The sequence below is a fragment of the Tachysurus fulvidraco genome, chromosome 10, assembly GCF_022655615.1.
Source record: "Tachysurus fulvidraco isolate hzauxx_2018 chromosome 10, HZAU_PFXX_2.0, whole genome shotgun sequence".
NCBI classification, from domain to species: domain Eukaryota; kingdom Metazoa; phylum Chordata; class Actinopteri; order Siluriformes; family Bagridae; genus Tachysurus; species Tachysurus fulvidraco.
Window position 1 is genome coordinate 9,767,882 of NC_062527.1, and position 23,235 is coordinate 9,791,116.

Here is a 23,235-nt window from a genome sequence, read left to right on the forward strand (position 1 = left end):
TGTTTCTAAGAGATCATATTTATTACAGGCAGATGCCTCTTGTACCCCAACCAATATAAAAAAGCGTACAGGTGCAGAATGAGTGATAAAGGTACCCCTGATGGTACTACCCCAGTGACAAGTGCAAATCCCTTAAATCCACCCCTCCTTCTAAGGTTTATGTTAGATGACTGGCTTGCACACAGAGCATCAGAGCATGTATAGCCTTCTTAGTTCCTAAAATGATGTTCCTATTGTTATAACTTTGGTGTTATGATGTGTCAGAAAAAAGATCCAGTGAACTGTTTTTTAATTCACACTTGAAATTATGCAATATTTACAGAGATTATATAAATGAAAAAGGGTGAAAAGGGTGTTTGAATTTTATATTAAGCAACCACAGACTATTGCAAATAGGAAAGCCAGTGTTTTCTATTGCATACTGCACCTTAGGAGGTTTGTGTACACTAGGTGAATGAATAGAAATGATGGACACATTGTGCTATGGGAGTCTTCAGCTCTTCAGCTAATGATTATGTGGGGCATTAGACTGTGACTGATAAAGGACGAGTGATCTGCAGCTCATAAAGCTCATTTGGGTTTTCTTACAGAGAGACTTTATGCATTATCTTAAGGCAATGGTAAAATGCATTAAGACCATAGAGGGAGATATGCAGTGTATTTCTACAAAATAATTGAGAAACACCTGCAAACAGAAATCAGGAGTGCTTCCAAGTGGATTTGTGATCTTCAGCACAGGTAAATGTAGATATTTGCTTTATGTGCACTAGTGATGGATTACTGTAATATTTCTAAAGCTGTATAATGTTACATATATACATGCTTAATACACCAGGTAAGCTTCTCAACACGTGATATTATACAGCTTTGTACATCTATCTATCTATCTATCTATCTATCTATCTATCTATCTATCTATCTATCTATCTATCTATCTATCTATCTATCTATCTATCTATCTATCTATCTATCTATCTATCTATCTATCTATATGTGTGGAATAAAGAATAATGCACCATACCTCTATATAAGTTGACATACACTGATGTTTACAGAAGTCTTTTAAAGAAACCTTCAGCTAAGCTAAGCTGGTGTATTAAAATATCACACACACACACACACACACACACACACACACACACACACACACACACACACACACACACACACACACACACACACACACACACACACACACACACACACACACACATATTTATATCAAATTACACACACAAGGTTCTATGTGTGTATGTGCATGTGAGTATATCTGTGTAGATTTTTTTCTTCTTGAGGTGGATTACCTAATGATTGATCCTCTTAGTGTGAGATGAGACAATGTGTACATGGTTGGTGACTGCATTGTCCTTCTCTGCAATATGTACACATAACTGGTTACATTCTTGGTATTACAGCTTAGCAGAACCCAACACAATACAGAGCATTTATTAACAGAGCATCAAAAGGAGTAACTCTAGTCTTTACAAAATTATTATCCATGCATAGCTTATTATTGTAGTTATTACAATGACCAGAAGAGGGCGAACTTGTGCCTTTAAACCAGGGGTGAAATATTTTTGAAAAGAATTCAGATTAGACCCCATCATTAAACATGAATTATGCTTAATATTTTCAGCTTTAAAGTGAAGTTAAGGTATTTATATCCAAACCAAGCTGTGAGCTATGTATGAATTAAAGCACTTAATTTAAATATGTGGACCCCAATTTAAAAGAAAAAAAGTAACTGAACAAACATTACATTCAATAGCAGTAAATTCCAGGCTCAGTAGTTGGAATCACTGCCACCTATTAACTAGTGTAACGTTCTGCATTACATTTGCTCTGATATTAAGTTGCTTCTTTAGGATATTGTCTAGATTATCCTCATGATATTACATTATGTGTAATAGTTGCCCCAACAGTCTCTTGACATAGAAGGCATTTTAATGAAATAAAGACTATAATTACATGGCACTTGGTGGGAAATAATTCTTGATTTCTCTTTAGATGTCAGCCTCTCTCACTATTAACTTTGTACTATCTATCTGTATGACATGACTTATCATACAGCATTTAGCTACCTGAACTATTAACACAGTTCAGGTTGCAGACTCCCCTCTTCAGAAGTATAAAATTATACAGAAGTTAATGTTATACTTCTGAAGAGGGGAGTCTGCAACCTGAATTTAGCTCTGGGGCCAGACGGTGGACATCCCTGTTTTAACCTTCCTCAAAAAAAGATTCATGCATGCAAACAAATAATTACTCATGGATATTAGCAATGTAGATTCACCTAATGTGTGGGCCAAATTTAAATTGAAAACCAATTCATTTTCCCAGATCAGTTATCAGTGTTACTGTGTGTGTGTGTGTGTGTGTGTGTGTGTGTGTGTGTGTGTGTGTGTGTGTGTGTGTGTGTGTGTGTGTGTGTGTGTGTGTGTCTGTGTATGCCCATGGAGGCTTATGCAAAATAATCAGGTGTAAAATCAGGAACACACTCTAACAAATGACATCTGTCTCACTCTCTCTTTTATTTTTCTATAACCCATCTGTCACTGCTTCTCAAACCAAGCCATTTTTCAGGGCAATGGCATCCTAAAATAGGTTTATGTTCTATAACCATTTATGAAATCTCCATCCATTAAAGTCAGATGCTTCAAAGAGCTTGGTGCATTAAGCCTGATTATAGTGTGCCAGGAGGAGGAAATGGGCTCTATGTGTTGAGCTTGTCAGCAAACGGTTTTTATCCCTTGTTGCCATCTTGTCAGTTAGAAGCATCAGGCTGAAAGAAATGCTGTGATTGATAGATGCTTCAGCTTTGATACAGGTACTGTGCGGTTCTGAAAGGATATTGGCTCTTCGGCATGCTCAGGACAGGTGTGAGTGTATGAAGGACTCATGGAAAGAGGAGTAAGAAAAACAAGTGGTTCTTTTAAAAGGGCCTCTATCAGTCGCACCAATTCTGGCTCCCAGAAGGTAAGACTTTGCTGCTAGAGTCATAAACATGTTCATCTGAAGTTGATTTGGTGGTGAGTCAGTATTTAACGGATGCCAGTGATAGGGACTGGCCAGATCCAGAAAGTTCAGTTAAGTATGTACACAGTTTAAATCAGAAAATGGGGGGTGAGCAATGGAATTATTTTAAATGTTTAATGGAAACTGGCTTATTTTGGGAAATCTGAAGTGCTTAATTTTTTCCACCTACTGAACGAATTATTGTCAGATATACAAACAAGAATGCAATTTGCATAACCCTCAACAAGCCAACAGTTTTTTTAATACATTGCAGTCCATTACTTTTTTCTTTCCCTCTTCAATGTCAATGATAGAATTCACTTTTTCTTCTAAACCAACCATTCAAGTGGCTTTAATTATATTTGTTAGACTATTGTTACCAAGATTAATAAAATGTCTTTCAGTCTGACTTGTTTTAACAATGTAGTCCATTTACATATGAATGATGTTTTGTATTATTATAAAGTACTTTTTATAAATCGTATACAGTATTTATATATTCAAACCAATATACTGAGAAAATAAAGAATTATGAAAAATTGAAATCTATGTCAAAGACCAGATTCTGAGCCTTAAGTATTTTCTGGATTTAAAACTATATTTTGTCTTGTGTTTTTCTTGTGTCTGAAACCACTGCAATTCCGGAGCTGAAATTGAAACATGGCTTTATTTCCATTACAGAGATTTGAAATAAGGGTAATTCCAGTCCTCTGTATGACTGAGAACTAATGGTTGAGGCTAAAATTGTGAAAGCAGCTGTTCTGTGCTATTGTGAGAGCTGTAATGTTAGTTAGAGCATGTGATCCACCACTGCATTGCTGCTCAACAGCAAAAGGAGGAATGGGTTTGCTAAAAAAGTTGGACTTTTGTACTTGTTTGAACTTTCAAACCTTTAACTTGACCTTCTTAACCCTATCGGAAACCTCCAAACCATTCTCAATACCAGCACAAAGAGGCTGTCTGATCCATCCCCATCACTAATCTTCTGTAATGGCTGAGTATGTGCACACACAGCTGGGCCAGATTAAGCTTTTTACTTTCTCATGTATGGCCACAAAATATAACACTTTCCAAACTGCTATATATGGTGTTATAAAATACTTATCATGTAGTTTTTAGTGTTGTAAAACTATGATTTTTACATATTTTATTTTCCTTAGGTGAATTGTTTGGGAATATTCATAGACGTGTAAAAATATTTAAAGAATGTAGACATTTATACGAGCAAAGACAGAGTGTTGTGTGTTAAAAAGACATACAGATTAACTTTAATCTCCAAGTGAATTTAATTCTGATTCTTATACATTGTACAGTATCGGTTTTTAGAAAACACAAGATCATGTCTAAATTGTACAATACAAAGACAAAAATAAACACATAGCTGGCATGAAAATGCATCTTATGACTCCAAGGTTAAACAGTTGCATGTGATGATGGTTAACTGGATTTTAAGACTCAGATACAATGAGTCTTTTTAGAGACACATAGAGAGACACATTTTAGTGAGTTAAAGCAAATTAATTTAAACTTGCCTTGTGCACCACACACTCAGTGGCAGCTGTATGACTTTAGGCATCCAGGATGGCTGAGAAATCTGAGAAAGCTGTAGTCACTGAAATGAACACCCAGCTTATGCTGTTTATATACTTATACTGTTTATAATCTATATAATAAGTATGAATTTTAATATTTTAATATTTAAATATAAACAATCAGTAGTGAATCTCTCGCAATTGTATGTTCATATTTCGTGTGAGTACAAGCTTGTCAGTTCAAATAAAGAACTGGTCATGGTCAAATAAAGTGTGCACACACATATGTAGTATTTCTCTTTTATTTTTTAAGAAAAAAATGGATTATATATTAAATCATATATATTATTGTTATAACTATATAACTAAGCTATGATTTAAACTATAATTAACATCACCTGTCCATTATCCTCTTATCACCAATCTATTCTACCTGAATCAAACTTTAAAGATATAAGCAATGTAGCATTAAGATATTATGATCTTTGCCTTATAGAAACAGATAAAACAGACAGTCATCACACCATAAGAGTTAGCCTAACTTAAAGAAATAAGATTTGTATTTGAATAGCAAAGCTGAAAGCTGGGGAATGCTTAAAATTACATCTTAATCCGTTTCTTTATTTTTTTTCTAACCTTTTGAAAAAAATCTTTAGGGGCATTTATAATCAGTTTTCAGTAATGGTAGAGCCATTCTTAATCAGGTATAAATGATCTTTTGTTTTGAGCATCAGCTTCTACTCATGGCTTATGAAATAAATGAATGCTGTTGATTGTTGCCAGGTTTGTTATAGGCCTTATTAATATGTTTGGCCAACAAAATCCGACCCCCCCATTAGAATGTATTCCGAGGTTTTGTGTATTTTCTCAGAAAACTAACGAGGCCATGAGTTCTGAAAGGATTTGGGTTTTAATTGATGCTTATAATGAGTGTAAGTAAGCTGAAGTAAGTGCGTCACTATAGATGAACACCAACACAAACTAGTGGCCTTTGTTTTTCCTCAGACATAATTGACAGCTTTTTGACCACAGCACTAACATAGTGCTGTCTACATGCTGCTTGTGTTTGCTAGTGTCCCCTGACTGTCATCAGACATTGAAGTATTAACTCACGTCCATAAAAAAGATCCCAATGAATGGCTGCATTTTTAATGTCTGGTTATAAAACACCTCACCCAAGCAAAATACAAAAGCAATACAAATCCCCTTTTGGAAACCAATGAAAGAATGAACAATTCTGAATAAGTCAGCGCACAATATTTGACAACAAATGAAATGAAGGGAATGGGTTGGACATGTAGCATAAGTGATTAAGACATTTATAAAATTTTGCTCTTTATCATTAACTTTAAAACTCCTTCATCTGATTTTTTGTTCCAAACCATTTAAACCAAATAATATATATATTTCATCTTTTTTATATTCATTGCTTCATCACCAGAATATCTTCAATGCACATAGAATTATACAAGCCTTTGGAACCTTCCTAGAAGGATAAACATTTTTCTAATCCGTGTTTAAAGGCTACACACTGACATGTCTCACTTGTCACTCCAAAAAAATCCCATAGGTGTTCCATAGGCCATAGAATATGATTTATTATAATTATGACATTTATTCAGATATTTTTCATACTCAGTATAGTGTTTGTATATACAATATGTTGTTATTCAGAGATTAATGAAAGAAAGCTAGAAATACACTCTAATATATGTCTGGTAAAGACTCTGTTTAACTCCGTCATAACATGCTTGAGAGAAAACCGCTTAAATGCCATTAGCAACACGTGACCTTATCTCCAGCTGGAGTCCAGTCATTTCTTAACAAGAGGATTTTTCTTGTATTAGGATGTCTGGCCCAATTCTCTCAATTATGCAGATTGGTGTTGAAGTGAAAGTAGTTGGGGATGGTGACAAGTCAGAAAGCTCCTCTCACCATAGTATCTATAGTTGTGTCTTTTTCTTTCCCACTTTCTTTTAGTAAAACATCAAATCTCTTTTAGCATTTACTCCATCACAAACCTTGGCTTTGATCTGCTTGGTTAAGACAAAAATCCAGAAAAAGAAGTCTCAGGAATTGAAAGATTAAGGCAAGGAGGAGGGGTTGAGGCTATCAAAGCAGATTTGCTGCTCTCCTTGTTCTAGCAAGGGATGAAAATACCCTCTAGGCAAAGGGAGAGGGGTCATGGGACTCCCAAAAGGATTACCTTGAACTGGAATCATGAGACTTTCTGTGAACAAAGGGCCTGCTCACATGCTCATCATATGAACAGCCCCTCATAAAGTGGCGAAGTTTCATGTCCAGTAGGATTCAGTGGGTGCTGACACACTGACAAGGAGAGAGCTGCCCTGACCAGAGGAGCAGGAAAGAGGACACTGATGCAGAAAGCTGAGAGCCTTGATTTCTCCCCCTTTCTCCCTTTAACATAATAGGCTGCACAGGTAGGATATGTTTTCAGCTGCTGAAACCGAGGAAACCATTCTTTAGTAATGCTGAATATGGACTAGGTTATGGACTCTTAAAAGTTCTTGTTTGTCTGTAGACTGTGTACTTTTTGCAGGTGCTTCTGGTGATGTAAGAAAGCATGCTAAAATGGTACACTGGCAGCTTGAACTTATGAAGAGAATCTGTGGTGTAATTCAGTTTATCATAATTGATCTGATTAATGACAAGCTGGTATCAGTTAATCAAATGCATTATATATATTTTGTGGTAAATTAATTTCTTGGGAAATAATGTTAAAATGCTAGAAAACCATTCTCAAAAGTAAAATAAGTGCTGGTAAATTATACATGAAATTTTAAATCTTCAAAAACACTAATACGTTTAGTCTAGACTGCTTTCCTGGTCTACTGATGATGACTTCGTACAAAAGAATAGCAGGGGGTAAGTTGTGGTCACATGGGTATATAACTAGCTCTTTTCTTATTCACTTGTCCATTTCTCTTCATTTAAACATCCAGGAAAGATTTGCTTCAAAAGCTTTCATCCTAATTAGGATTGAACAGACAAGAAAGGCCTGGGTAAAAGGGAAGTTATTTTCATCGATTTACTGGGACACGATGAAAAAATGGCTTTGCTGGGTCTGACATTTTTTAAAAAGCTACTTTTTGTTTTATTGGGTTTTCTTCCATTTATTTAGAAATGGAAAAGAGAGCAGTAACAATGTGCAGAACAAATCTGAGGTCTAATTTGCTATGCACTAATAATTTCAGGACAAAAAACAAATATGGCCTGAATGTAGTTAGTAGCCCCTTCTGCCTTTCTTTCCCACATTTAGAATTTTATTGCTTTATCTCTCTTAACCAATACAACCTAATGACTTTTTTTGTACACAGATTTATAGTAAGATTTTTTTTACATACATTTAATCTCTTACCAGAGATTAGCATATTAAGCATAATATGTATTAATATTTTTTCATCATGCACTATAGTACTTACATTTCATTTAGTATTACTAAAATAAGTAAATTTAATAAATATAACTAGTCAAAACCTTCAGCCTAAAAAAATACATAAAATTATTATGTTCATTTAGCAAATCTTCACTCTTCTTTTGCAGGGTCTGAAAGCTTGGATTGAGAGGACATTTCAGAAAAGAGAATGCATTCACATCATTCCATCGAAGGATCCAACTCGGTAAACCAATTAGCCTAAATAACGCAATAGTCGGGAAAAGACCTTGGAAATTTCAACAATGTTAAAATGATAAATAATATCATAGATGCAAACAGAAAATACAGAGTATTCTGTAAGTCTAGTTCAAATTCTTCTAATTAAAAAAAGAATATTAATGAGTCACAATGCACACTAATTCAACAAGGATTTCACTTGTTAGACCATTTTTGGTTGATTTTATGGGAGTAAAAGAGGCTTCTGAAATTCTGATAATACTTTAAGGAATATAGGACAACTGACTGCTAAGCAGCTGTGCGTGACGGCGTAAAAGGGGCTATAGACTGCTCTACTAACCACCCATGGCCAGAAAGGTATAGGGCTGCCAGAGCAAATGGCTATAGTGAACATTTATTAAAGAGTGCTGTTTACATCCAGATGGCCTACATTGATGACCAGACTTTTTATTTGTTGCATAAAATCAAACTATTTTTATGTAGCAATGATAACAATCAACAATTGAAGAGGGGAGAAATCCCCCAAAGTGCTTCTAAAAGGTTTTTAAACTTTACATGCACAGAATGTAAAACTATTTACTTTTCTACAAAGGTGTGCCTGTGGTCATTTGGTGACCCAACATGGCACCATCCAAACTGAAAAAAGGGAGGACCAGTTAGTGCAGGTGAACCCCCCTCAGGAGAAGTGGACTGTACTCAAACACACACAAGTTTCCTCCACTGATGCTTATGGCACCATCGAGTTTCAAGGAGGAGGATTTATGAACAAGGCCATGGTATATATATTTAATCACACTTCATGAAATATGTTTACATGTAACATCAGCTGATTGTCTGATGAACAAAGACTAACTCTATGCCTGAATTTAAAATGTGAAGATTGATGAAAATTCTCCATTGAAATATCAAAAATCTTTCTTTCAGTACATCAGAGTATCTTATGATACCAAACCGAACAGCTTGTTGCACCTAATGGTGAAGGACTGGCATCTAGAGCTGCCCACACTCCTCATATCAGTTCATGGAGGCCTCCAGAATTTTGACCTGCAGCCCAGACTCAAGCAGGTCTTTGGCAAAGGTCTGATTAAAGCTGCGGTGACAACAGGGGCATGGATCTTCACTGCAGGAATTAACACAGGTGGGCATATTTACCAGTCAGGACTACACGCTTTGATCTAAACAATGATACGTTACATAATTTTCTAAATTAACATTCAGGCGTGATCCGGCATGTTGGAGATGCATTGAAAGACCATTGTTCTAAATCCAGAGGAAAGGTCTGTGCCATTGGGATTGCACCATGGGGAATCCTAGAGAGCAAGGAGGATCTCATTGGAAGAGATGTGAGTCTGACCACAATGTATAGATTTGTATTCTTACTCTCACTGGATGCTGAGTTCTATTCGTTTTTTTGCTAATGAGTTTGGGTTTAATTTCAGGTCACCAGACCTTACCAAACAATGTCCAACCCTCTGAGCAAGCTGGCCGTTCTCAACAGTAGCCACTCCCATTTCATCCTTTGTGACAACGGCACATGTGGGAAGTATGGGGCAGAGGTCAAACTGCGTAGACAGCTGGAGAAGCACATCTCTCTGCAGAAAATAAACACCCGTAAGCATGTACAAACTGTTCTTTCAGTGCTGTAATGCTGTACCATTTTCTTCTAATGTCCAATTAAGGTTCTCATCTGAAATGTCTGTTATGGCTACATTTTGTACTTAAAAATTGTGTCAGTAGTGATAGAGGTTGATGGCAGATATTGGATCTCAAATAATGTTGTATGCACTGAAAAGGCCTTTGTCTGTGACCTGTGGGTTTCCCTTTGTCATCCTATGCCTGGGGTTTGGAATAAGGCAGGGAAAGCAAAGGGATGCTCAGCTGTCATCACTCACATCACATGCTAACCAGGTCAAAGCACAGTATAATGCACTATAGGTATTATATATAATAATACAATACAATACAATACAAAAAGTAGTATATACGATACAATAACTAGACCTCTGTCTCTTTTGTCTGATGGTTAGTAAGCTCTGGTAAGTGAAAAATGGACTTCCTCTAAGAACGGGGACTTTTTAAGCTATTATTTTAAGCTTGAAGAAGTTTTTACATTAAAAATGAATGAATATTGTACTTTTGTCTTATCCCAGCAACCTAAAAATCTTAATCTTAAAATGAATTTTTTTTTTTTGCTGTGCCTGAGGTTTAGGTCAGGGTGTGCCACTAGTATGCCTGATCGTAGAAGGAGGCCCAAACATGATCACTGTGGTGTTGGAAAGTTTGTGTGAGGAACCTCCTGTGCCTGTAGTAGTGTGTGATGGCAGTGGGAGAGCCTCAGATATCCTCTCATTTGCTCACAAACACTCAGAGAATGAAGGGTAAGAGATAGCTTTTAATCAAGCAGTAAGAGCTGATAGCTGTAAATGATTAGCTAGTAGACTTAAACATGCATTTGTTATTTCTAGGACAATAAGTGATGATGCCCGAGATCAACTACTGGTCAGCATTCAGAAGACATTTAACTACACCAAGAGTCAGTCAAAGCAGATCTTCCTTATAATCATGGAGTGCATGAAAAGAAGAGAGCTGGTAAGTACATGTATGATGCAACTAAAGCAATCATCAGGAAACAGTCCAAAATGGGATATTTTATAGTTAAAACTGTATAAAATGCATATGTAGCTATTTATTTCCAATAGGTAAATACATTGAAGAAGAAAATATATTATACAAGTATATGTTTAGCCACCCAACAGTGATTGAAAACTAGTTTAGTTCTTTAATGATGTATAATTGTAAATTTTAAAACACAACACTGGTTGATTTACAAGTACAGACCACACTCTCAACTAAATGACAAACAATGATTGCAGAAGTGTAAAAAGTAGGGAGACATATGGCTGGAATTGTGGGAAACTTTTTAAGTAGTGGAGATGGGAATTTATAGGAGATCAACTAGCAAGAGAGGTCTTTCTTCCAAATATTAGTTATTTCTTGTTAGTTATTATTAGTTATTAGTTATTTCTACATATAATAAAAACTCTTTGTAATCAAATGGCAGCATATTGTTGTGATTCATGAACTGTTAATTTGTTTTATTTGATTATTTTAATTTGATTTATTTGATGATATTTATTTGTATTTCATGCAACTTTTCATAAATAAACACAGCCCTGATTTTCACTGTCCTGCATCTTCATTTGTGTACTTTCCATGTGTGTAAAAAGAAAAACACCATCACCATGTGATCATTTGTGAATAAAGTCTTCTTCCCTAAGTCTTTTTCCCCAAACTGTGTTGCATTATGTCTACGTATAGCTCATATGTATCTCAGACCCTCAGGCAGCTCACTGAGCAAGAACTAGCAGGTTCATCTAATTCCCTTTTTTAACCATCATGCTAATGTATTTTTTATATTCATTTACATATATTTAATAGTGTCCATGGAAGGGTTGCATAGACCTTTCATATAATTCCTATATGAATTTTTATGTTGTAAAGATATGTTTGAGGCTCTATTTCTACACACTTCTGCTCTTTAAAGTTAAATAAAATGTAAATGTGCCTTCCATGGCATAGTGAATTCTGTCATGCTTTCACTGCCACTGGCTGTTCATTACTATTCAGTCCCATGTCAGCTCACAGAAGCTGATTATGAGGACTTCACAGAGCTCCAGATGCTTCGACTACTGGATCATTACCAGCCTGTTAGTCCATCCAAAGAAGGCCAGTGATTAAGATATACCAGTCAATTATTTGCTGAGGCATTTGCAGATGAACATGAGCTTCTGTACCGCATGCTCTCAGTTCCAGAGTCAAGTTTCATCTGCATGAGTTCCTTATAAGAACTGGTACCTCCCTGATGTATTATTACAGCATTATTTACATTACGGGATAACTAGTAAAGGCCTCCTGGTGATCCAGCGGCAAGATCCCGCACTCTGATTGCCCCGGCCCTGGTCCGAATCCCAGCCAGCCACTGAAGGGGTAACTCTCAGTTCTGATCCCAACCCCGTATAAAATTGAAGGGTTGCATCAGGAAGGGCATCCGACATAAAACCTGTGCCAAAATTTAATATGTGGACCGCATGACCTGCTGTAGTGACCCTGATCAGGGAGCAACCAAAGAGGGGAAAAAAAACTAGATAGCTAGTAAAATTTACTAATCATCCCACTCATCTTTAGTGTAGACATCAGACAGCATTTACACTCCTGTAGTAGATTTGGCAGAGGGTAAGTGATCTGAAAAGTATTTTCTGATATCTATGAGGACAGATGATAACAATGATGAGTGCAGCACCCCCTGCTTCCCCAATGTTCATTCCTTTGCTTCCTAGAAACATGGTAGTCAGGCTTCATACCCCAAAAATCCTTCCACCTCCACTTACTCTAAAAGTTCAGTTTCATAAAAGGTAGATTCTACTGGGTGACATTATATTAAGTGCCTAAAAACAATAATACACAGTATGTTCATTTATGCCTGTTCATGCATTTCATGTTTAGACCTTTTAATTGGCATCAAGTATCAGAAACAGGTAATATTATTTGCAATACTTTTTTTTTAAAGAAGCTTGGAATAAAATAAACAAAAGAACACAGTGTTATTGTTTGTCTATAATCCTGAATACAGAATACCAGTATAATAGCACTAAGGTTTGATTACAGTGAACAGGCTTTGCCTTTAAGTCTGAGGGTTTGGTGCAAAGTCGCATTTTAAAATATTAAAAAACATAATAAATTACATAAAAAGCATACTCAGTTAAATTTTCCAACATGATTTAGGTCTCATTGCCTTTACATCAATTGCTTATTTACACTCATATTTGAATGTAAACGTGATGGCATAAGGTGTGAATATTTTCACAAATATCTTCTTTAACTAATTCTGACATATGTAAGACTTTCTGGGTACTCTCTGTGTTCCTCAATATATCTTATAATTGTTTTGGAATAAAATATAACAAAAATAAATGACCCGCAACATTATTAAGATAAGGGTTAATAGTGCACACTACAATGCTGGACTCTTTGGCATTGTGCCACATATTCATACCAGCTTAATCACACTTAACATTTCTGCACATGTGACTAGCTCTCCGAGGCAATGGTATTTGATACAAGCCTCCTAAAACAAGGAAAGCTCTATTTTGCTGTTAAGTACAGAGCATTAGTCAGGCATCATATGTATGAGACCCTGAGAGGAAGGCTTTTTGCTTAGTTTCATGAAATAGCTACAGTATATTGGGCTAAGCTGAATGTAAGAGAAAGAGATTTGTTTTATTTAATCATTCATTCATTAACTCAGCTCATTTTAGTCACATTTTCCTTCATGTAAAATGTCTAAACATGATCTTTTACTTTTTTAATCAATACTCCTACTACAGATAACAGTCTTTCGAATGGGTTCAGAAGGACAACAGGACATTGAGATGGCCATTCTTACAGCTTTACTGAAAGGTACTCTCCAGATACTCTCCAGATCTAATAAATTAAACAGCATAGGTCAATCATAAATCACCTCATAAATCATAAATCGCATCTGTGTGTGTTCTCTGCCCTCTTAGGCACAAATGCTTCAGCTTCAGATCAACTGAGCTTGGCTCTTGCCTGGAATCGAGTCGATATAGCACGCAACCAAATCTTTGTTTACGGACACAACCTGCCAGTTAGACACATTTTTAAAATTACTATGCTGAAAAATAAATACATTTATTGTGCTCCAAATCAGAAACTTTTTTGGTTTTGCAGCCTGCAAGTGCTGTAGCTAGTGCCACGACTAGCCTGAAAGGCAAGAGCTCTCCTGCAGCATCACAGGGCACAGCTAAGGGCAGAGGCAAGAGGAGCAAAGGGGGAAAGGCCAGTGCAGATCTTTCAGAGGAACTGGATCCTAGAAAGCTAGAATTACTCAACTGGGTAAAAATGATGGACCATATTATACCGTACCATATTGTACTGTACCATACCATTATGTTCTTTTATTAAAGCAAGACACTCGCATGTTTGCCCTCCTAAGGTAAACTCATTGGAGCAGGCAATGATGGATGCACTGGTGCTTGACCGAGTAGATTTTGTTAAGCTGTTGATTGAAAATGGGGTCAACATTCACCATTTCCTCACCATCCCACGGCTAGAGGAGTTATATAACACAGTAAGCACCACTGAAAAAGCTGCACAAGAATCTATGAAATTGAAATTTTTAATCCTCAGAAAAAATATTCACCTGCCCTGAGGCCACATGGGCTTATTTTTTTCTCTGTTTTGTTTACATATATTTGCCTGCATCTTATTAGTTGTTGTATTTTGACAATTTTATCTCTTTAGAAACTTGGACCTGTTAACACACTGAATGCTGTAGTTCGAGATGTTAAAAAAGTAAGCCCTTAATTTTGGGTCAGACAGAGAATAAGATTTTGTTGATTTAAAGACAGGATAAAGAGAATGCATCTATACTATTTTGATAATTTGTACATACTGGAAAGAGTCAAAATTATTGGCACTCCTTTCCATTTCTATATAATGGAAAGAATTTCTCATTTAAATTCTAAATCTTGACTCATTCATGTGATTCATCTGCTTTAATACAAATTGACCAATGCAATGGCTTAGGGAAAACTGAATTCAGTAATAATGCACTTACATAAAATTTATTTTGATATTCAAGTAGCTTCTTTAGTTTTGAGTTCCAAAGCAATCATGGGACATTTTTACCCTTAACTATGTAATTGTATATCAAAAACATCATACTTTTCTCCATCACACATTTCTTAGCTTCCTGTTTGTGTTTTTTTGTCTCTAACCATCAAGTATGTCATTTTATTTAAACAAGTCCTCTTTAATATTTTAGGGCAACCTACCACCAGACTACCAGATTACATTAATTGACATTGGCCTGGTGATGGAGTACCTTATGGGAGGGGCCTATCGCTGTAAATACACAAGAAAAACTTTCCGCTCTCTCTACAACAACCTTTATGGTCTTAAAAGGGTGAGTGGGAACAGCAGGTGTTTGTATGTACAGTCCGAACACATAAGAGTCTAACAAGGGTCTTACTTCTTTTATTTACAGCCAAAGGCTTTAAAACTTCTTGGGATGGAGGTATGATTGACATTTTGCTTTTTGCTGTTCATTATGCTCTTCTGTACTGAACATGCAGCAGTTTATTACCATTGATTTATCATTGGCACTCCTAGGAGGATGAACCAAATCTGAAAGGAAAGAAAAAAAAGAAGAAAAAAGAGGAGGAGGTGGACATTGACATGGATGACCCTGAGGTCAGCCGTTTCCAGTACCCATTTCACGAGTTGATAGTCTGGGCTGTGCTGACGAGGAGGCAGAAGATGGCTCTGTTTCTGTGGCAGAGGGGAGAGGAGGCCATGGCTAAGGCCTTGGTGGCCTGTAAGCTTTATAAAGCCATGGCCCATGAATCCTCTGTCAGTGAGCTGGTGGATGACATATTTCAGGATCTAGATAACAACTCCAAGTGAGTTTAATGCATGTGATAAAAAGACGCAGAGAAAGCTAACACACTGATTTCCCCAAGTCTTTCATCTTATTATTTAAATAGAGAACATGAACAAAAGGCACAGTGGGTAGTGTTGCCATCTCACAATTCCAGGGAACTTGGCTCTGGCTTCCACCTCCAAAAAATGCCAATAGTCATTGGCAGCTCTAAATTGCCCCTAGAGGTGAATCTATGAATGCATGGTGCTGTGCTTTGGATTGGCATCCCATCGACAGTTTATCCTCACCTTGAACCAAATGTTATTTGATTGCTGATCAATTTTTGATTGGTTACTGAACATGAATGGATGACTGAAAAAAGAAAAAAAATTGTCTTTTACATATAAATGTTGTAGAACAATAAAACTGAAGATTTATTTTTGTTGTGCTTGCTTTTGAACATTTTCATCATACAATCACACTGTCCATTGAACATCATATTTAGCAGCATATTTCACTTTCAGGGAGTTTGGAACTTTGGCCTATGAGCTTTTGGACCAGGCATACAAACACGATGAGCAGGTGGCTATGAAGCTGCTGACGTATGAGCTTAAGAACTGGAGTAACTCCACCTGTCTGAAACTAGCTGTGGCAGCCAAGCACAGAGACTTTATTGCCCACACATGCAGCCAAATGTTGCTGACTGACATGTGGATGGGCTGCCTGCGGGTTGGCAAAAACCCTGGGCTTAAGGTGATTATTTATATAATGATATATCTTTGGAATCATATTCCATTTTATGGGTACATTGGATTCCCTATCCCTGGGATGTGAAAAATTATGTGTCATTATAGAATAATTTAGGTACTAGGCAGTTTCTGATTCACAAAAAAACTGCATCTCTTCAGGTGATTGCAGGCATCATCTTTCCTCCTTCAATCCTGCTCCTGGGTTTCCGTGTGGGTGATGAAATCTACCAAGGCTCTGATGACAGCACAGGTTCCAATGACAAGGATAATGACAACAAATCCAGCAAGGTTACTAAGGTAACTGTTCTCTCTAAAACATCCTAATTAGTAAGTTGTCTATGTGTGTGGTAGGGGTGGAACTCAATGGCATGATTTATATCTGTTTAGTGCTCCATATATTCAAATCTGTATTCATACTTGATGTGGATGTGACTAAAAAAAGTTTTTTTTATTACAATTTTTTAAGACATTACACTAGGTTCCAAGAAACACTGGAAAACTAAAAAACATGCCAGTACTGTCAGCATGATCTGTGATTTCTGGCTCCGACAGTTCCTCAATCTCAGCTATCAGTACCTGAGTTCATTATTAAGATGGCAAAAGACTGTTTTTTTTTTTGACCAGCTTGGACAGTTTTTATTTCTGTTTGTACAAGGCTATCATATTGTGTACTGAATTTATTTCTGTTTTCTAAAATATAACAACCTAGTAGCCTAATTTGATTTAAAGTAAGCCGGACCTGGAATATACAAAGGATGAACAATACATAATGAATGATATACAATGAATGACTGCTGTAAATGCATCATATGAGCATGCTTTTTACTATTGAACAATGAATACTATTTTATTGTTTACTTTGAAACAGGGAATTACCAAATACTTAGTGAAAAATGTTAACACACATCATGATATTTCTGCATTATCTGCATTTCTCATCTCCCCAATAACATGACCATGTTCTTCCAGGATGCCACCACAGATTCACATTCAAAGAAGGGTGACGAAGAAGGTGGCAGTAAAAAGCTGAGACATGTGCCCATTGGAAGAAAGATCTATGAGTTCTACAATGCTCCATTCACCAAGTTTTGGTTTACTACAGTAAGCATTTAACCACTGAATTAATATTAATATTATATCATATATTAATATAATGTTACTGATGTCTTCTTTTTGATGAAAAAACTTCTGTAAAACTTTACTTTACTTCTGTATCTCTAATATAAAATATCGTCTGATATTTTTGGGACAGATCTCCTACCTTGTGTATCTTATGCTGTACAATTATATTGTCCTGGTGAAAATGGAACGCTGGCCATCAATCCAAGAGTGGTTGGTCATTTCCTACATACTGACACTCGGCCTAGAGAAAGTGAGACAGGTGAGGTTTAAATTCTCTTTACAGAAAGGTCTCAGGAATTTCATATGAATCTTACACATTTTTAGAAACCTCACTTTATGTATTCATAAAGTTTTCCACGTAATTGACTTTTCACATGTAGTGCATTTGTTTTTCACATTTCTTCATATTATTAAATCATTCTTGGGTGTAATTTTCTCATATGATTAATAAGACATTAATTTCACATGTTAATTTCCACATTTATGTTATTTTTCCATGTATTACCTTTGACATTTATCAGCTTGAGAATCCTTTACTATAAGAGTCCTAGAGGAGTTCTTTTTTAAAGGTGTACTGTAAATCGCTAAATATAACATGACAAAAAACACATAAAATCATGTAGATACTTTTTATTAAGGAGGAAAGAACAAGAAGGAATGTGCTGCTACTAATAGGGTGTCTTATTGATCATGCACTTTCCTTATGTATTTACTGTAGGTGACATGGACAACAACAGAGTATTATGTGTATCAGATTCAGATTAGAGCTGAATTTCAGCACATGCGCTAATGTTATTAAGCACTTAAATAACTGGAGATAATTTTGTCTCCTGTTAAAATGTTCTGAAAGACAATTTAAAAAGAATGTAAATTGAGGGAATATACAACATCAATGCTCTTGTTTATGGTAGATTCTTATGTCAGAGCCTGGTAAGCTCAAGCAGAAGATTAACGTGTGGTTGGAAGAGTACTGGAACATCACAGATCTGGTGGCCATCTCTACCTTCCTGCTGGGTCTCCTCCTCCGACTACAACCTGAACCTTACATGGGCTATGGAAGGGTTATATACTGTGTTGATATCATCTTCTGGTACATCCGTGTGTTGGATATTTTTGGGGTAAACAAATACCTCGGACCCTATGTCATGATGATCGGCAAGATGGTAAGTAACAGTAAATCACACAAATAAAGAAAGCAAACTTTCATGTATTTCTGACTTTATAGACTTGTAGATAGTTTTTTAGATTTATCATCATCAATGTTCAATTCTTTACACCATTTAAGACACTAACAACAACAACAACAACTACAACATAATAATAATAATAATAATAATAATAATAATAATAATAATAATAATAATAATAATAATAATAATAATAAAACTCTAATGTAACATTATTGTTGTTGATTTTTTTCAGATGATAGACATGTTGTACTTTGTGGTGATCATGTTGGTGGTCCTTATGAGCTTTGGGGTAGCACGGCAGGCCATCCTCCACCCAGATGAAGAACCAACCTGGCGACTAGCCCGAAACATTTTCTACATGCCCTACTGGATGATCTATGGAGAGGTGTTTGCGGACTCAATAGACCGTAAGACCAGAATTGATAGTAAGATTCAGTGCTTTCCAAGGTTCCAAGGTTTCATAGAGTCGCATTTGCACATTGAATAGTCCTTTTAAATTTATATCATTTTGTCCTCTTTAAATTTTAGATGAAATATGGATCCAAACTATATATCTTTTACCAAACACCTTTATATCAGGCACCTATTACTAAAGTTTACACCATCTATCTCTTCTCATACATCATTTCTTACTCTCATGTAGGATTTTCTTCGGTTTATTTAATTCTGTTGAGAATAAGGAAAGATTTCTAGCATCTTACACATGTACTGCAGATAGATAGATAGATAGATAGATAGATAGATAGATAGATAGATAGATAGATAGATAGATAGATAGATAGATAGATAGATAGATAGATCAGAAAGAACAGTACCAGACTGAGAGAGAGAGAGAGAGAGAGAGAGAGAGAGAGAGAGAGAGAGAGTACAGTAGAGGTATCCTATACTGTTGTGTCATACAGTTTTCCCCTACCACTCAGTATACATGTGTTGTGACACCTAATGATGTCGTCATCGCCTAAAACACACGCACAAGTTACTTTACTTCCTAAATAAGTGTGGACCCAATTGTGAGCTGAAGGCAGTCTCTGGTTCAGTAAAATGATTCGCCTTCTGTCCGCATGACTGCTTTTACTACATCAATTTTTAATGTGAACCGTGCTTTGTTTCAGACTAAGCTGCAGGTGTGAGAACCCCACATGCAACAATGAAGATTCAGAAGCACTATATATCCCATGTTTCTATCGTGAGGTTTTTTCCTTGATTTTGATGTAAATATTTGCTTGCTTTCCCCCTGCCCCCATCACCTCTACGAATTTTCTACTCTGGAATGGACTGCAGTTTATGCCATGGAAATAAACCGTATGTATATATTACACTCCATTTTTAATATTGTTTCAAAATGGAAATCATGTTAGCACATCTATTCTGGACTGAGATTTGAGGTCTCTCCTCAGCCCCCTGTGGAGATAATAAGTATGATGAGGATGGAAAGAAACTCCCCCCCTGCATTCCTGGTGCCTGGCTCACTCCAGCCATCATGGCCTGCTATCTGCTAGTAGCTAACATCCTTCTGGTCAACTTGCTTATTGCTGTTTTTAAGTAAGTGTAGAAATCAATAGAAAAAATACCTATATTTCTTAATATGAATTAATATGACTAAAGCAAATTTGAACTACTCTGCTTGTCCAAAATGAACAGAATTCTAAACGATCCACCTTAATTTCTCCCTAACAGTAACACTTTCTTTGAGGTGAAGTCCATTTCAAACCAGGTTTGGAAGTTCCAGCGGTATCAGCTGATTATGACTTTCCATGACCGGCCAGTGCTTCCACCTCCTCTTATCATCTTCAGTCACATTTACATCCTCATCAGACTAATTTGCTGCCGCTGTGGCAAGAAAAAAGAGGGGGAGCTGGATGAAAAGGACAAAGGATTGAGTGAGTTCTTATAAATGAATCATATCTATTATTTCTAAGACTTTTCTGCTTTCAGAGTCAATCAGTTGGGATGCAATAAAGGCAATGATCAGCCTTTCTCGCTTAATAAGACTGTTGCACTATTATATTCAGTTGCTAAATTAAAAGGCTTATAGAACTGCTGAAGAATAATACTTCAGTGAACTTGTTATACAATTATAAAAGACAGTTGTTTAAACTTTTTGTTGTTTAAGGATAAACTATATAACACAGAATTAGGTTTTCAGGTAACTGTCTTATTGACTAATCACAGCATCTCTCTTTTCCTGTAAGAGCTTATACTGAATACTGAGGAGCTGAGATGCCTGTATGATTTTGAGGAAGAGTGTGTGGAAGAATACTTCAGAGAGAAAGAAGATGAGCAGCAGTCTTCAAATGATGAAAGGATAAGGGTGACATCTGAAAGGTAATCAAATACATATTTCAATCATCCAGGTTAACTGATGGTCTAAAATTGGTATGTGTTGTAAACTGGACTTAATCTTGAAAGTTTTATCACCAACCATTTGAGGGCCTTTTTCGGATATAACAAGAGACCTGTCACTGAAATGTACTTTTTAAATAACTTGATTTCATGACAGGGTAGAAAACATGTCCATGCACCTGGAGGAAGTCAATGAAAAAGAGAACAATATCAAAGCCTCTTTGCAGACAGTGGATCTAAGGTTGGCTCAGTTGGAGGACATCTATTCTCGCATTATGACAGCCTTAGAGAGACTGGCAGGAATTGACCACAGTGAACTGAAAAGAACAAACTCACGGGCATCCTCTGTTAGTGGCTTCTCGTCTCTTCTCCGCACGGGCAGCGTTAACAGCAACGATGGATACAGTCTTCACTGCTACAATATGGAGGACTGTCCAAGTACTGAGGAGAAGGACAGGGCCAAGTCAAACCAACTGACACTGGCAAATGTGAAGAAGACATCTAAAACCACAACTATTAATGCAAATGATTATGGGCTGAATTTTGAGGTGGATATTCCAGCAGTAAGGATCTGTCCTAACTCACGTGGAAACACTTGGATCCCCCCTCGTGAGAAGACAACTGACTCTATAGATAAGAATGAAGAAGCCAAAATAGCACATGAAGCTTCACCATCTTTAGTTCAAAGATCTAGGAGCACCAGCTTGTTTAATCCAACTGCCAGAGAAGGTTTAATACAGAGATCCAGAGAGCCTCATTCTCTTCAAAAAGGAATTGTCAGATCCTCAACTACACGACGGTGGAGTGCTGGCTCTGAGTATAAAGTGCAACCTAATCTCCAGGCACCACCAGACATCCACATTATCAAACCCACAGAGACAAATGAAGCCCCTAAATTTGAGAGTCAGCTAAACATTCTTAGCACTAAGATGAGAACTCAAGAAGAAGGTGGTCATATAGGAAGAACTGATATTAAACAGGAGAACAGAAAAAATAGTGACTCAGAGGAAAGTCTAAATGTGGAAGGTAATACAGAAAAAAGAGACAGAGAACCAACAAAGATGGAAGAAATGTGGAGAAACTCAGTTGATGATGGAAGGCTGAACATGCATGAAGCTATTCCTGACTCTTTTCATCTTCTGGTCCCTGAAGACAGAACATTTCCACCTGGAAGATCCAAAAGCTGGAACACAAAATGTCGCAAAGCTTTAAAGGAAAGTGCTGACAAGCCCCGAGTCTCTAGCAGTGAGAGGAGCCTTTCGCATGGAAGTTCCATTAAGATGTCTGCAGAAAAAATTGGGAAAGGGTCAGGAAAGGAGGAGTGAAATGAAAAGATAGATCTGAGGTCAGGAGATAAAACTACTAGTTAAGAGTAGACTCAATGTGTAAACAATTTAAAGCTTTTGTAGGTCAAAACAAAGGATATCATGGTCATAAGTTGAGGTCATCAACAAATGGTATCACACAGTCAGCCCAGGGCAGAGCGTGCCAATATATATTCAGAATATATCAAGTACCCTGTTCATAGTTATCCTGGGAAACCGGCTGCAAAGTAGGAATACACCCGGGATGAGTTTGTCACAGGGCATCAAGATATTTAAACATCAATAGCTTTAAGAATAATACAATTGCAGTATAATATCCATTTCCCAAGTACGAGAAATTTGGTGTTATGTAGATAATCCTAATTTATATTTGAGTAGATAATCCTGTGATGATGTGATTAATAGCTTTAAGTGTACAGTTCTGTGTATTGTATGTATAACTACATAACGCTATAGCAAATTAGGATTTAAATATTGCAAGTAATAATTAATACTCTTGCCTTACAGTTGACATTTTATTTTAATATGTTGTTTGACAACCACAGATTTGTTAAGACATGCATAATATTCATTGTTATTATAATGGAAATCTGTTCTTATTGTCCCTTTAAATTTGAAGTTATAGAACTACATGATTCATGTATATTTGTGCCAACATTCATAACATTAAGCTCAGACTTTTAACACCGATTTTTCTTGAACCTTGTGTGGTGCGAAAGGGAAGTTTGTACATCTCAAAAAGCATGACAGCAGTCTCTAGTGTCCAGTAAGTGTAGTACAGAAACGTAGTTCTAGTTTCACTTTAGATCAGAGAACAAACAGCACACATGAACCATAATACTATGCAATTGTGCTTTAGTTATATTTGGTACAAAAAGTTTCAC

At 36.4% G+C, this 23,235-nt stretch overlaps 1 protein-coding gene and 1 long non-coding RNA gene across 4 annotated transcripts; one reads left to right on the forward strand and one right to left on the reverse strand.

The window, feature by feature from the left end:
* Positions 1-2,466: 2,466 nt before the first annotated feature.
* On the forward strand, positions 2,467-22,628 carry LOC113660114 (transient receptor potential cation channel subfamily M member 1-like). 2 transcript variants are annotated; one of them, XM_047819323.1, is made up of 27 exons: positions 2,467-2,976; positions 8,112-8,188; positions 8,774-8,957; positions 9,106-9,319; positions 9,400-9,524; positions 9,621-9,792; positions 10,385-10,559; positions 10,647-10,770; positions 13,566-13,638; positions 13,746-13,846; positions 13,930-14,094; positions 14,195-14,329; positions 14,503-14,553; positions 15,026-15,166; positions 15,248-15,277; positions 15,373-15,662; positions 16,147-16,375; positions 16,531-16,668; positions 17,341-17,472; positions 17,624-17,752; positions 18,405-18,656; positions 18,916-19,108; positions 19,965-19,985; positions 20,081-20,225; positions 20,361-20,563; positions 20,876-21,008; positions 21,184-22,628. In XM_047819323.1, exons 1-27 carry the CDS (start codon positions 2,899-2,901, stop codon positions 22,349-22,351), a joined length of 4,878 nt encoding a protein of 1,625 aa, XP_047675279.1. In that variant the 5' UTR covers positions 2,467-2,898; the 3' UTR covers positions 22,352-22,628. The 2 variants fall into 2 exon arrangements, with proteins under 2 accessions (XP_047675279.1, XP_047675278.1); XM_047819322.1 differs by lacking the exons at positions 2,467-2,976; positions 10,647-10,770; positions 13,566-13,638; ... (16 more) ...; positions 20,876-21,008; positions 21,184-22,628 and adding an exon at positions 6,788-6,988 and having other exon boundaries at positions 10,385-10,563.
* Positions 16,463-21,474, reverse strand: LOC113660116. 2 transcript variants are annotated; one of them, XR_003444745.2, is made up of 5 exons: positions 21,363-21,474; positions 21,106-21,205; positions 17,999-21,001; positions 17,633-17,734; positions 16,463-16,606 (listed from the first exon to the last, which is right to left on the reverse strand). It is a non-coding gene; the product is annotated as an uncharacterized LOC113660116 (long non-coding RNA). The 2 variants fall into 2 exon arrangements; XR_007144068.1 differs by lacking the exon at positions 16,463-16,606 and adding an exon at positions 16,709-17,397.
* Positions 22,629-23,235: the final 607 nt, after the last annotated feature.

Bases quoted from the DNA above. Each gene is read 5' to 3' on its own strand.
- LOC113660114 (XM_047819323.1), top strand. From the start codon at position 2,899: ATGGAAAGAGGAGTAAGAAAAACAAGTGGTTCTTTTAAAAGGGCCTCT. The intron at 20,226-20,360 runs GTAAGTGTAGAA...TCTCCCTAACAG, and splicing joins TTGCTTATTGCTGTTTTTAA to TAACACTTTCTTTGAGGTGA. The intron at 21,009-21,183 runs GTAATCAAATAC...ATTTCATGACAG, and splicing joins ATAAGGGTGACATCTGAAAG to GGTAGAAAACATGTCCATGC.